General features: G+C 35.9%; 2 protein-coding genes across 20 annotated transcripts in view; one reads left to right on the top strand and one right to left on the bottom strand.

The window, feature by feature from the left end:
• The window catches only part of CCDC88A (coiled-coil domain containing 88A), a 130,668-nt gene that overhangs the window by 78,815 nt on the left and 36,090 nt on the right, over positions 1-15,763 (top strand). For 13 of the 18 annotated variants that reach the window (XM_005575836.5, XM_005575837.5, XM_005575841.5 and 10 more), the window contains exons 14-17: positions 1,811-1,948; positions 3,440-4,510; positions 5,984-6,111; positions 10,258-10,399. In XM_005575836.5, coding sequence (XP_005575893.1) covers positions 1,811-1,948; positions 3,440-4,510; positions 5,984-6,111; positions 10,258-10,399 — 1,479 coding nt within the window. Of the gene's footprint in view, positions 1-1,810; positions 1,949-3,439; positions 4,511-5,983; positions 6,112-6,250; positions 6,604-10,257; positions 10,400-15,763 lie in introns of those variants that run through there. The other 5 variants (XM_005575838.4, XM_005575843.4, XM_074011731.1 and 2 more) reach the window with 2 other exon arrangements.
• LOC135966914 (putative prolyl-tRNA synthetase associated domain-containing protein 1) overlaps positions 1-15,763 on the bottom strand; it is a 59,621-nt gene that overhangs the window by 1,732 nt on the left and 42,126 nt on the right. Inside the window, exon 3 of one of the 2 annotated variants that reach the window (XR_010580635.2) lies at positions 15,223-15,372. The exons of the other annotated variant lie outside the window; for it this stretch is intronic. The gene's annotated coding sequence lies outside the window, so the exon portion shown is untranslated. The remainder of the gene's footprint in view (positions 1-15,222; positions 15,373-15,763) is intronic. 2 annotated transcript variants of the gene reach the window in all.

A 15,763-nucleotide genomic window follows, 5' to 3' on the forward strand; every position in this document is an offset into this window, starting at 1 on the left:
TGGGAAATAATATTTAGAGACCACAATTTAGGTATTATGAAACTTGAATCTTAATCAGACTCTGGTTGAACAGAAATACTTAGCTGTAGAAGAACAAGTGTTTTGTTTTTGCATATCTTTCTGTGCACATAATTCTACATAAATAGAATCCCATCATAAAAACATGCATGACTAAGAATTGTTTCTAAGAAGTTCCTAAGTGATGCTCATCATGCTGTCCTGGAATCATGCTTTGAGAACCACTGCCTTAGATTATTCAGAGGCTCCTTGGTATTCTTGTAAGATTTTTACTGTTTTAAAATGTTTTTGCATTGTCTTTAATCCATTAACTAAATAATCTTAGTAAGTGTTTGACAATATAGTGTTAAAGTAGGATGGCCATTTAGAATTTAGAACAGTTTTATTTTGGTTGTCGTTAAAATTGGGCCTGTAGAGTACAGTTTCTTTTTGAAATTAGCTTTGAAGTTTGATTTGTAAATTCTTAGTGATTCAAGCAATTTTTGATCAATTAATTGTAAAAATGATTTTTTATAAACTGAATGTTTCACTTTAATCCCATTGATACAAAACAACAAATGAGTTTCAATAACTGTCATTCATATATTTCCGTATATGTAATATGAGAACCAGATTAATTATTCATAACTGAAAGCTTCCTGAACTGTAAATTAATGTTGAATTGAGTTATTGGATAAGTTTTTTGACCTGGTGCTTTTCATATTATTATTATTATCATTATTATTGGCAGTAGTAGTATTTTGAGCTAGGGTCTCACTATGCCACCCAGGCTGGAGTGCAGTGGCGCAATCCTAGCTTGCTGCAACCTCCGCTTCTCAGGCTTAAGCAGTCCTCCCACCTCAGCCTCTCAAGTAGCTAGGACTACAGGCACAGGCCACTATGCCTGGCTCAGTTTTTTGTTTTTTGTGGTTTTTTTGTTTGTTTGTTTTTGGTAGAGACATGGTTTCACCATGTTGCCCAGGCTAGAAATATTATTGGAAGATTGTTTCCATGTGTAGTTATTTCCATTAATGTTAAAATAGAAAAATTAAAATTGCTTTAGAGTGCTTCACTATTGACATAAGAATTTAACATTTAACTTGCAGTAGAATATTTTATAAAGTCTTCTCGATTTTTTTAATTGCCTAGTTTGAATATATGATAATGGAAAAATCAATAGTCTTAGCATATTTTTAACTTTAATTTGCTATTTTGTACATATTAACTACCAGTATTTTTTATCTCTAAAATGTGTAATTGAAAAGAAATTTGAACCTGAAATATAAATATTTGCTGCTGTTTTCCTTAGTCCTTTTTTATAGTAGTATTCTTTTTCTCCCTCTTTTTTATTTTAAACCAAGTCCTTTCTTTTTTCCTCATTGAACTTATACTGTACTATTTCTCATCTTTTCCTTCATGCTTTTTATATCTTCTCCCTTCTTGCTCACTGAAATTCTCTGAGTATAAGTAAAATTTTACTTTACAAATCCACTGAAGCCAAGAGAATCTTTTTAAAAAGTTTGTATAGTTCTCATATAGCACATTATCATTTATTCAGCTGGATTTGTCTTTGTGTTTAGAAAATGAAACTTACCCCAAAAGATGCATAGGATAAGAAATCATGTCTGCAGATTTTATACAGCTACAGAAATTAGCATGGAATGCTGCTTGAATTTCTATACTGAGTTCTTAAATTTTAGCATTTGGATATTAACACTATTTTATCCTTTATTCAGTGATTATCTTTTATTTTGACATGTTTTCACTATTGTAGAATATTTAACATATTGTTTTGTGATTTAATTTTCTCTAGGTTGAAATTCTTGAAAATGAGATTGTTCAAGAAAAGCAAAGTCTTCAGAATTGTCAGAATTTAAGCAAGGATCTAATGAAGGAGAAAGCTCAGCTTGAAAAAACAATTGAAACACTGAGAGAAAATTCAGAGAGACAGGTTCGTACATTTTTTTACTAAGTAAACAATGTATTTTAAAATTTATTAGCAAAAGTTATTTAAAATATATGCAAACAAAACGTTGATATAAACATTAAAGGGAAATATTTTAGAATTTTTTTATTTCAAAGTAATTATAATTTTACCTCATTTTCTAACCTATGTATCTTAGGAAAGTTGAAGAGAAAGCTTAGAGTTTTTTAAACTGCTAGTGTGCTTGATAATCATCTAGTATAAGCATTTGCAGTTCTTGTGCTTTCAAGTGTCTATGGAATAGGGCTGCAGATTCTAGAGTCCCTGAGTGGAGTTGGCCAGGAAATGCAGCTGTCCTCTGACCTACCGAAGAGGGAGAAATGCGGTGGCAACCACACTGTCTTGGATATTATGAAATTTGTTTTCAAGTGTTTAATGTTCATTCTTATTTTATGTTTGAGGAAACTGAGAACTGGATAGATTAATTGATTTGTTTTTGAAATATTTATGTATTTGAGACAGGGTCCAGCTCTGTCACTCATGCTGGAGTGCAGTGGCACAATCATAGCTCACTGCAACCTCGAACACCTAGGCTCAAGCAATCCTTTCACCTCAGCTGGGACTACTAGGCATGCACCACCATGCCCAGATAATTTTTTAATTTTTTAATTTTTATTTTTTGGTAGAGACAAAGTATTGCTATGCTCCCCAGGCTGGTCTCAAACCCCTGAGCTCAAGAGATATTCCGGCCTCAGCCTCCCGAAGTGCTAGGATTATAGGTGTCAGCCACCATGCCTGAGCATTAATTTTTTTTAGAAGTAAGATTATTTGTTTATATCATCCAGGTATAGTCCTCAGACCAGCCATAAAAATGAAGGTTTCTTTAGAGATACAGAACAGAAATTCTAGACTAAGCTTCAATCTTCACTTTTCCAAGCTTCTTGAGATTATTTAACACACTAAATTTTGAGAATCATTGTATTAGGTCATGGTATAAATTGGATGAATTAGTTCTCAAATGTACCCAGTAATTTTTGTGATTTTGATGCTTCCTACTTAGAATTCTTTTTGGGAATGAATACACACACATACAAACCGATATATACACATACAATACAGCACGTATTTACTGAGGACCCACTGTAGGCATTGCAAAAGTTACTCAGTAAAAGTAAAACCTTATGTTCTCAAGGAGGTATGTGTGTGTGTGACACCGGTATTCCTATTTGTATTTGAAGCATGTAACTATAAATAATCTGAAGACCATTATGATTAATAGAAAATACATTTCTCAATCGTTCCTTTAAACTGTGAACTTCCTAAAGACATGAACTTTAATGACCTGACAGTGTGTGTACACAGTGGTCTTCAGTAAATACTTGTCAGAATTAAAAGTAAGACAGGCATTCTAGTACCCTTTTTTTTTTGTTCCCCTTTTCTTGGTAGTTTTTGGAAGAGATAAACCATAGTTAGTTTTTCCTCGATTACAGCTTTTGATTATTTTCTTTTTCAAATTAGATTAAGATATTGGAACAGGAAAATGAACATCTGAATCAAACAGTGTCTTCTTTAAGGCAGCGGTCCCAGATAAGTGCAGAAGCAAGAGTGAAAGACATTGAAAAAGAAAACAAAATTCTCCATGAATCTATCAAAGAAACAAGTAGCAAGCTAAGCAAGATTGAATTTGAAAAAAGACAAATTAAAAAAGAACTGGAACATTATAAAGAAAAAGGAGAACGAGCAGAAGAACTTGAAAATGAATTGCATCATCTTGAAAAAGAAAATGAATTGTTACAGAAAAAAATAACTAATTTAAAAATTACTTGTGAAAAAATTGAGGCGTTAGAACAAGAAAATTCAGAGCTAGAAAGAGAAAATAGAAAATTAAAAAAAACATTGGATAGCTTTAAAAATCTGACCTTTCAGTTAGAATCCCTAGAGAAAGAGAATTCCCAACTTGATGAGGAAAACTTAGAGCTGCGAAGGAATGTAGAATCTTTGAAGTGTGCAAGCATGAAAATGGCTCAGCTACAGCTAGAAAACAAAGAACTGGAAAGTGAAAAAGAGCAACTTAAAAAAGGTTTGGAGCTCCTGAAAGCATCTTTCAAGAAAACAGAACGCTTGGAAGTTAGCTACCAGGGTTTAGATATAGAAAATCAAAGACTGCAAAAAGCTTTAGAGAACAGCAATAAAAAAATCCAGCAATTAGAGAGTGAACTACAAGACTTAGAGATGGAAAATCAAACATTGCAAAAAAACCTAGAAGAACTAAAAATATCTAGCAAAAGGCTAGAACAACTGGAAAAAGAAAATAAATCATTAGAGCAAGAGACTTCTCAACTGGAAAAGGATAAGAAACAATTGGAGAAGGAAAATAAGAGACTCCGACAGCAAGCAGAAATTAAAGATACCACATTAGAAGAAAATAATGTGAAGATTGGAAATTTGGAAAAAGAAAACAAAACTCTATCCAAAGAAATTGGTGTATATAAAGAATCTTGTATCCGTCTAAAAGAACTAGAAAAAGAAAATAAGGAGCTTGTGAAAAGAGCAACTATTGATATAAAAACGTTGGTTACACTACGTGAGGTAAATATGTTTACCTAAATTAAGGCAAATATTTTTTATATTTTTAACTCAAGGTTTCTTTTAAGTTTTATTGGAACCTATCATTAATTTGCATCCTTTTTAATATTTTTAACTCAAGGTTTCTTTAAGTTTTATTGGAATCTATCAGTAATTTGCATCATCTATTTTATGGTTCAGTAGAATTTTGGAATTAGAACTAGAAATACCTTCCAAGTTTCCTACTTTTGTTAAACTAAGAAATACCTATAAATTGTATTTTTAAAAGAATTTGTAGTAATAAAGTTTCCTAGTGGTATCTGACTTATTGCATTATAATTTTAAACCTTTATTTCAATATAATGATAAAATGCTTGATCAAAACTCTTATTAAATTCTAAGTATAATAATCATGATAGCTACTTTTTATTGAGTGCTATGTGCCAAGTACTGGGCTAAAATCTTCATGTAAGTTGTATATATAAAAATAATATATATATACACACACACAAATATATATACATATATATACATGCACATAATCTTTACAACTAATCCTTTATAAGTATTATATCCATTTTTTAGATGAGAAAACAGGTTCAGAAACATTAAATAATTTACTCAGGATCACACGGCTAATAAATAGCAGAGTTGGATTACTGGATTCAAATCCAGATTTTTCAGACTCCAAAGCCCCATGAATTTTGACCTCAAAGCCAGAGAATGCAAATCAGGTTCAACTGTTCAACACTGAGCAACTAGTATTTGCTTGAATCTATGTATCAAGAAGAATTCTGAAACTTCCAGGAGTAAATTGGCAGTATGTTCTGTGAAACATGGTTGGTGCAAGTCAGAAGGTGTGTGTTTGGCTCTTTTTCCCCATCTCTAAGCATTATAATATGTGATAACCGTTTAAGTTCAATTTAAAAGTATATTAGCATTCTGGCAGAAGGTCACATTGGGCAGTCTGCATTTCTGCTAAAGAGGCATTGAGAGGGACCTTTTATTTTTCTCTTCTGTAGACTTATACACATGAACAACAGGTTCCTTGTGCCTAAACTTCTAAGAACATCCTCTAGTTCTTCAGATCAGTATCATAAGACCTCTTTCACTGGGAGAAGGGATCTTGTGGGAGAGAAGTGTTATAGTCAACATATATTTATAAGAAGAAAGGTGCACTAAAGTTCAGGCTCGTTATTAAAAAGTAAATGGATATGTTTTTCCCCCACAGTTTTCAAACCTAAATGTGTATTCACAAGTAAAGAGTTACTACTCCCTTTTAAGGTTTTGTTTAACGCATTAGCATAAAAAAAAAGGAAAAAAGTTATTTCAACTAGGTTATAACTTCAGCTACATTTTAATAATGAAGGAATGGTTTAACGACATTTCCTGGTTCAAATTACATGTATTCCTAGATGGTGGTAATTAGAATCTTAGCTGACTTTCTTAGATGTTTATGCCCTTGACACGTGAGTTTTGTATTTCTTTTAAAATAAGGATTTGGTGAGTGAAAAATTGAAGACCCAACAAATGAACAATGATCTTGAAAAATTAACTCATGAGCTTGAGAAGATAGGGTTGAATAAGGAGAGACTCTTACATGATGAGCAAAGTACTGATGACAGGTGAGTACTAAGTCTACTTGGCAAACAGTTGAAAAAAATTTTTTTTTTTTTTTTGCTCATACATTAGTTATTTTCTGTATTAGCTATAGAAAACATTTATATATTTCACCCTATTTCTGGTTCCTTTCTTCCCTTAAAGAAAGTTGTGTGGCCGGGTGCGGTGGCTCACGCCTGTAATCCCAGCACTTTGGGAGGCTGAGGCGGGCAGATCACCTGAGGTCGGGAGTTCGAGATCAGCCTGACCAACATGGAGAAACCCCATCTCTACTAAAAATACAAAAAAATTAGCCGGGCATGGTGGTGCATGCCTGTAATTCTAGCTACTCGGGAGGCTGAGGCAGGAGAATCGCTTGAACTTGGGAGGCAGAGGTTGCGGTGAGCTGAGATCGTGCCATTGCACTCCAGCCTGGGCAACAGGAGTGAAACTCCATCTCAAAAAAAAAAAAAAAAAAAAGTTCTTAAGGAGAAAAGAGGAATCATAGACAATCTAAATACAGATACAAGAAAATAAAAACCTAAAATGTTACTATATAAATACAGTTATAAAATAGGAAAACAGGATGCTACCCAGGTAGCAGAAGATCAGAGGCTATAATTGACTGTGAAAACAATAAGACATTAACAACAAACCAACCTCCGGCTCATCAAACACAGTCAATTAAGCAAGTTATTTTTTATCTGAATCATGTGCTTAAATACCTCTGTTCTTTCATTTATTTGCCACAATGTTGACTTAAAGATAAATGGAGGAAAAGTATGAAACAAAGGAAAAGAAAAGCAACTGAGGTATAAAAATAATGTGGAAAACTAAAGCGTTAAAAGCTGGATATGAGTTAAAAAATTAACTCATATGCCTTTTAATTTTAAAAATGATCAGTATAGGTTTAAAGAAAATATATATTCTCTCATGGTAATTACAGTCTATCAAATAGAGTTAATCTGATTTTCAAGTAGTCTATTGTTTAGCATCCAGTCAGCTCCATGAATCCAGCTGGAATAGAGGTTGTATATTGTTAAGAACATTATTTTATGTAGACTAGATTTTCATTCCATTTCTGTAATTATATAACTTATATTTTATCTACTCATTATTACTGTTCCAGTATTTATATTCTATATTAAATGTATATTGGAAAAATTAATGGTGATTTGTTCATGTAGTTTTGAGAATGTTCAAAGTAAATAGGATAGATTGATACTTAAAAAGTTAGTTGTGTAATAACAGAGATATAATTTGAGGCATATATTCTAGCAATCAGTTCAAGTCAAGCAATGATTATTGAATTAATTATACAGATATTTCATGAGGAAATATTTTTATTTGAATTAATCAGATAGTTTTAAGTGCAGATTTCATTGACTGTCTTTTAATATAGATACTGAATATGCATCCCCTCTTTATTCAAACAGATTTATTATCTACTATATGTAAGACACTGTACTGCATGTTCTTTGCAAAAGAAAAAGTAGAGTACACCCTATAGTGCTAAGTGACCCTAGGTTCATATAAATTTATGAACCCAGCTCTGGGTGGACCCTTTATACAGTTTGGCTCCTCGTCCCAAACCTTAATTCATACAGTTAGCCAATGTTAATTGAGCTCTTCTTATCTGCTGATCATCTAGCATCGAAGTAGTGATAATGTTTCAACTGAATCTTAAAAAATGACAGAGGTTTACAAGGTGGGAACAGTGGGGAAGGGCATTCCATGTAGACAAAAGCATTTGTATAAAAGCACAAAAATGTGCTGAGCAATTTTTAGAGTATATAAAAGATGGATTACAAAAAGGATGAATTTGTAAGCACAGAGACAGGCTAGGAAGTGATTATAATAGTCTAGGCAACATGTGATGGCATTCATTATTTCCACATATTTATTTACATATTAGGCATGGAGGTAAGGGTATATGTTGAACTAAAGCTTTTTGGAAATAGAAAGTGGCTTGAACTACTAAACCAGCTTCTTTCTCAGCCAGGGAGTTAGTCTTTATGTCACAAAAAAAAACCCAGAAGCTCACAGACATATATTCCTTTAATGTGCCATTCCCTCCACCTTGGGATTTAGGTGTATCAGTCTCAAATGATGTCCCTAATTCCTTTATTAGTCTAACTTTCTCATCTTTCTCTTTTTGAGCCAGAGTTTTGCTCTTGTCACCCAGGTTGGAGTGCGGTGGCACAATCTCGGCTCACTGCAACCTCCACCTCCCAGGTTCAAGTGATTCTCCTGCCTCAGCTTCCCAAGTAGCTGGGATTACAGGCATGCACCACCACGCCTGGCTAATTTTGTATTTTTACTGGCCAGGCTGGTCTCGAACTCCTGACCCCAGGATCCACCCACCTTGGCCTCCCAAAGTGCTGGGATTATAGGCATGAGCCACCGCGCCCGGCCTAACTTTCCCATCTTTCTAATTCATGTTATTCTTTCTGAATTTTTTTGACGGTACAGTTATTATTACGATACTTATTCTTGCCATCAAGGAATATATAGTGTAGTTTTTGAATTGAATGTATAAGTAGATAAATTTAAATGCAACAAAATAAATTTAGTAGGCCGGGCACAATGGCTCATGCCTGTAATCCCAGCACTTTGGGAGGCCGAGGGGGACGGATCACTTGAGGTTAGGAGTTCAAGACCAGCCTGGCCATCATGGTGAAACCCTGCCTCTACTACAAATACGAAAAATTAGCCAGGCGTCGTGGTGCACGCCTGTAATCCCAGCTACTCAGGAGGCCAAGGAACAAGAATCACTTGAGCCTGAGAGGCAGAGGTTGCAGTGAGCTGAGATCGCGCCACTGCACTCCAGCCTGGGCAACAGAGTGAGACTCTGTCTCTAAATAAATAAAGTGATAGAGTTGTAAACAAAGGTGATCACTCTTGTCTTTTCTCCTTTACCTCTCTGTCTTCTGTCTTCTCTTTCAATCTGGTTGCTCACAGGATTATGTTTTCATATGTTTTCAGGCCTCTTATCCATTCATTCTGTATGCTGAGCCTTCCCATACATCATCTCACCTGAGATCTTTTTTTTTTTTTCTCTGTTTACTGTATGTTTCTACCAGGATAGACCAGAAGCAACTCAGACGTCACCAATTCGGCAAACCCAAAATCGGACTCAGTAAATGATTTTTAAATGTTTGTTGACTTGAGCCAATACCAAAATGAATGAGATTTGTTCTCTGTATTCAATGAAATTAAAATCTGATTGAGAAGAAAATATTTACATAAAAATTAATTCCAGTAAAAGAATGTGGTGAAACTCTCATATATACACTTTAGGTTTTTATTTGGTTTTGTCTTCAGGGTCTTTGGGTTTAAGAAATGGATCATAAATACTGGTTTATGATACACTCTGAATTGTGTTCATATACCATCCTTTTTGTGGAAAAAAAGTATTTATTAATAATTATCTGCCATTCAGAAAGATAATTGCAACACTAAGTCACATCCATCTCCCTCTTGCCACTCTGTCACCAGTATCCTGTGCCACAAATACATCATTTTTTAACTGTAACTACTCTGTACTCTGAGATAAAGAGTCTTCATTGCCGGGTGTGGTGGCTCATGCCTGTAATCCCAGCACTTTGGGAGGCCGAGGCAGGCGGATCACCTGAGGTCAGGAGTTGAAGACCAGCCTGATTAACATGGTGAAACCCTGTCTCTACTAAAAATACAAAATTAGCTGGGCGTGGTGGCACATGCCTATAATCCCAGCTATTAGGGAGGCTGAGGCAGGAGAATCACTTGAACCCAGCAGGCAGAGGTTGCAGTAAGCCCAGATCATGTCATTGCACTCCAGCCTGGGCTACAAGAGCTAAACTCCATCTCAAAAAAAAAAATAAGAGTCTTAATTACTGAAAGGGGCTATTTTGGGACTTTGATCTTCCAGATTCCTTGAGAATTAATTATTGCTTTTGATAATCTAAGCCATAATCTGGAGCTCTATTCACTCAATGATTTTGTTGCTTCATTACCAGGATTAGTTTTAAAGGGAGAATGGGGCAGTAAGAAGAGGATGAGTTCTTTTGCCTCTTTAACAACAAGGTTTTTATAAGACCCATTTATGGCATGAATATTTGTGGTCATAAATTATCTTTAAAAATAATTTTCTGACCTCCAATAATGAACTATATTACTTTGTACTTGGATAGTAGGTATAAACTTTTGGAATCAAAATTAGAATCCACTCTTAAGAAGTCTCTTGAAATAAAAGAAGAAAAAATTGCTGCTTTAGAAGCTCGATTAGAAGAATCCACGAATTATAACCAGCAATTGCGCCAAGAACTTAAAACAGTAAGTGATTTTCTTGGAAAGAATTTTAAGGATCATTTATTATATAAATATTTGGACAGAAAAATATAAAGTAGAAAATAAAAATATAAAACATTTTATTGATATTTAGTCTATTCCTTTTTCATAAACTTGAGAGTTTTCTTTTTTTTTTTTTTTTTGAGACGGAGTCTCGCTCTGTCGCCCAGACTGGAGTGCAGTGGCGTGATGTCGGCTCACTGCAAGCTCCGCCTCCCGGGTTCATGCCATTTTCCTGCCTCAGCCTCTTGAGTAGCTGGGACTACAGGCGCATGCCACCAAGCCCGGCTAATTTTTTGTATTTTTAGTAGAGATGGGGTTTCACCGTGTTAGCCAGGATGGTCTCAATCTCCTGACCTTGTGATCCGCCCACCTCGGCCTCCCAAAGTGCTGGGATCACAGGCGTGAGCCACTGCGCCCGGCCACTTGAGAGTATTCTTAAACAGATCTCTGTCATATGAATATGGTATAGCTTATTCAGTGCTATTTCATGTGTGTGATATCCTGCATGCTGTTAGGGATATATCAGAAGTGTGTGGGTGGAATGAGGAAGAGGCAGGCTTATATTATTAGGAAAAGCTCTCATTGTGATATTGACATTTTACTCTGTCACTCTTTCCTATTGAGGATCCAGGGAAAATTCTGCTAAGCAAAATATGACAGCACCTGATCTCATAAATTTGAGGTCTTTTCTAGATGTTTTCTTTTGATATTTGGAAGTATTCAGTGAAGTAAGCAAGCAAGGCAGAGGTAACTGTTTATTTTCCCTAAGGAAGCAAATCAAAATATAAGGGACTTTCCCATTCCACAGGGTTGGTAGATGGTAGATTGGTAGAGTCATGTTCTGGTTTATTCACCCTTTTATTATCTCTGCAGTGCCCCAGGAGTGGTCTCAAAGTTAACTGAATACTTAGACTGACAAGATTACTATAGGCTACATTTAGAATCATTCTACTCAGAACACTATAAGAAATATAAATAGGCCGGGCGCGGTGGCTCAAGCCTGTAATCCCAGCACTTTGGGAGGCCGAGACGGGCGGATCACGAGGTCAGGAGATCGAGACCATCCTGGCTAACACAGTGAAACCCCGTCTCTACTAAAAAATACAAAAAACTAGCCGGGCGAGGTGGCGGGCGCCTGTAGTCCCAGCTACTCGGGAGGCTGAGGCAGGAGAATGGCGTAGACCCGGGAGGCGGAGCTTGCAGTGAGCTGAGATCCGGCCACTGCACTCCAGCCTGGGCGACAGAGCGAGACTCCGTCTCCAAAAAAAAAAAAAAAAAAAAGGAATATAAATAGACAGCAGGGCCGTGTCAGTCCATCCTCTTCACGTAGTTGTCTGAGAATAATCTTTCCACCAGATGGTTTACGTATAAGATAAGATTCACGTTGGGTGTGTGCAGGAGCTTTCCTGGCTTTGAATCCTCATGCTCATAGTAGTGATTACCTCTTGCAGCAACTCCAAAGGTCTAGATTTAAGATCCCCACAGTGCACATGCCAATTATAGGAGGTGCTGTACTCAGAGAAGTTCAGAGATAGGGCTGCCTATTGGTCTTTAAACTTCTCCTAGTCATTTTTTTCAATAAGCAATATTATCTAGTAACATAGAATGTTCCAATTTTTTTTCACTATTTGCTGACACCATTGCTGCTGTTTGTCACAGACATTGCCATGGAACATACATTGTTACAGAATAAGTTTTACTTATTTTTCATCCAGACATTCTCAGAGCCAGAGAATAAATTTTAGAACTGTGTCTAGTTAACCAAAGGGATTATTTAAAAAAAAAAAAAAAAAAAAAAGCGCGCACACACACACACACAACACATTAACCTGCTTTTTGTCCTGAATTTTTTACCCCATTAGCTGTATCACTGAGTTGCAAATAAAATCAACTTCATGAAGCTACTCAACCAGAAAATTAGTGGGTTTGGGTATGAGTTGTGTACGTGTGTTTCAAGTAGATATTTAAAATGCCATCACTGGGTCGGGTGCAGTGGCATACCTGTAATCCCAGCACTTTGGGAGGCCGAGGCAGGCAGATCATTTTAGGTTGGGAGTTCAAGACCAGCCTTGCCAACATGGTGAAACCCTGTCTCCACTAAAAATGCAAAAATTAGACAGGCGTGGTGGTGGGCATCTGTAATCCCAGCTAGCTACCCAGGAGGCTGAGGCAGGAGAATCACTTGAACCCAGGTGGCAGAGGTTGCGGTGAGCAGAGATCGTGCCACTGCACTCCAGTCTGGGTGACAGAGTAAGACCCGGTCTCAAAAGCCATCGCTGACTTCCACTTTCAGCTGTTTAGACATAACTGTTATGGACTAGCTTCTTGCTATGTATTCAACTGAATTTATATTGTTATAAACTTTTAATACTATATGTGAAGAAGTATTCTCTTTAAGATAGACTGTGAAAGTTAAATACGAATAGTATAAGGGTTAAAGTAACCACTAAATTCGTATGACAGAGATATAGGTAATATGACCAAAAAAGGGAGATAAAATGGACTCATAAAAAATAAATCCAGGTTAGGCACAGAGGCTCATTCCTGTAATCCCAGCACTTTGGAAGGCTGAGGTCAGCAAGATCGCTTGAGCGCAGGGGTTTGAGACCAGCCTGGGCAACATAGGGGAGATCCTGTCTGTTAAAAAAATCCAAAAGGCAAAAAGAAAGAAGAAACAGAGAACAAAGTACAGATTGGACAAATAGAAAACAAATAGTAGGATGGCAGCTTTAAACTAAAGTATGGCAATAACTATATTAGATATAAAAAGTCTAAACACCCCAGTTAAAAAGCAGAGATTAATAAATTAGACAAAAAGGCAAGACCCATCTATATGCTACCTATCAGAAATCTTGATGGAAAACGATATATCATTCTAGCGCTAATCAAAAAATTGCTAGATTGGCTATATTAATGCTAGGCAAAGTAAATTTTAGTGCAATAAATAGCACCAGAGCTGAGTAGTTCATTACATAATTACAAAGGGGTCATTCCAGCACAAAGATTAACAAGGTTAAATGTTTATGCATCTAATAACAGAGGTACACCTAGTAACAGAGCTGCAAAATAGATGAAGCAAATATCTGTAGAACTACATGGAGAAAGACAAATCCACAATTACAGTTAGAGGGTTTAATACTCATCTCTCAATAATTGGAGAATAAGTAGAAAAAACTTCATCTACCAGATAAAGGGCTTCTATAAACAGCCTATAGACTAATCACTTTCCCCTTTTGATCAGGAAGAATACAAAGATTTTGCTCTCACTGTTACTATTAAATGCTGTACCGATGATCCTAACCAGTATACTAAGATAAGAAGAAATGAAAGGCATACAGATTTGAAAGGAAGAAGTAAAAATGTCTTTCTTCACATGTGACATGACTATATTTACAGAAAACCCTGAGGAATTTACAGAAAAATGTCTACAGCTAAGGTGGACTAATCAATGTCACAGGATAAAAGTCAATATATAAAAGTCTATTTTATTTCTCTATATTAGCAATGAAAGATTGGAAAATGAAATATAAAAAAACACCATTTATAATACTATGAAATACTTATGGATGAATTTAAGGAAATGTGTGCAAGAACTCTACTAGAAACACCAAAGGAATACCTCAGTAAATGGAAATAAGAACCATGTTCAGGAATTAGAAGACTCAATATTGTTAAAATGGCAGATTCCCCATATTGATCTCTTGATTCAACATAATCCCAATTAAAATCCCAACAGGCAGATTTACAAGATGATTCTAAAATGTATATGGAAATATTGATCAAATATTAGTGAAAATTGGGAGCAACTGGAACTGTCATGCATACTGATGCAAATATAAGATGTTATAACTAATTTAGCAGGCAGTATGGCAGTATCTCAAAAAGTCCTAGCCCGTGGCCCAGCATGGTAGCTCATGCCTGTAATCCCAGCACTTTGGGAGGCTGAGGCAGGAGGATCACTTGAGGCCAGGAGTTCAAGACGAGCCTGGCCAACATGGCGAAATACTGTCTCTACTAAAAATACAAAAATTAGCTGGGTGTGGTGGTGCACACCTGTAGTCCCAGCTACTCAGGAGGCTGAGCCACGAGAATCACTTGAACCCAGGAGGTGGAGGTTGCAGTGAGCCAAAATTGCACCACTGCATTCCAGCCTGGGCAACAGTGTGAGACTATCTCAAAAAAGAAAGAAAAAGAAAAGAAAAAGAAGGTGATAATGCTACTTCTCTTTACTCAAGGAAAATGAAAACATAGATAAATGAATTTTTTTAGCAGCTTCATCATAATCAAAAAACTGGATATAATGACCAAAAGAAAAAAATTACTGATGTACTCAACACATGGATAAAGCTTAGAAATATACTCAGAAACACACACATACACACACACACACACAGAGATTATATACACTGATTGTATTTGTGTGAAATTTTAGTATAAGCAGAACTTTTATGAAAGAAATGAAAACAGTGGTTGCCTGGTGCAGTGATCTTTCTAGAGTAATGGAAGTGTTCTGTCATGTTGATATATGGGTTATATAGGTGCTTGCCATTCTCAAAATTACCGAATTACACTTAAAATCTGTACATTAGCAACTTAATGCAAATTATAACTCTATTTTTAAAGATTACATTATCTTTGGGAACTGTTGAAAATTTTAAATTTGAATTCATAACATAATTCACAATATTTTAATTAGCTCTAAATTACTTTGTTACAGTGATTTATTTTTATCTAGACTGTGTATTCATTTCCTCTCTGAATATAAATATTTTGATTAATGATACATAATCATTTTTAATACTTACTTGAAAGAACAATGGCTTTAAACTGAGAAGCCTTCGGCCGGATGCGGTGGCTCACGCCTGTAATCCCAGCACTTTGGGAGGCCAAGGTGGGTGGATCGCTTGAGGTCAGGAGTTCGAGACCAGCCTGGGCAACATGGTGAAATCTCGTCTCTGCTGAAAATACAAAACTTAGCCAGGCATGGTGGCACACGCCTGTAATCCCAGCTACTCGGGAGACTGAGGCAAGAGAATGGTTTGAACCTGGGTGGTGGAGGTTGCAGAGTGCCAAGATCGCACCACTGCACTCCAGCCTGGGTGACAAAGTGAGACTATGTCTCAAAAAAATAATATAAAATGAGAGGACTTGAGTTTTATTCTCAGCTCCCCTTCTTAATAACTGCATATGTTTATAGCCTTTCTAAGCCTAGAACAAAGACCTTGTGGGAAATTCATGTAAAATAGAGACTGGAAATGATGCCACTTATCTATTGTTATTAGGGTGTTAAAAGTAAAAACAAAACAAACAAAACCCGGAAACTAGGATCATAGGGTACCCATTAGA

This window comes from Macaca fascicularis, chromosome 13, assembly GCF_037993035.2.
Source record: "Macaca fascicularis isolate 582-1 chromosome 13, T2T-MFA8v1.1".
Taxonomy (NCBI): domain Eukaryota; kingdom Metazoa; phylum Chordata; class Mammalia; order Primates; family Cercopithecidae; genus Macaca; species Macaca fascicularis.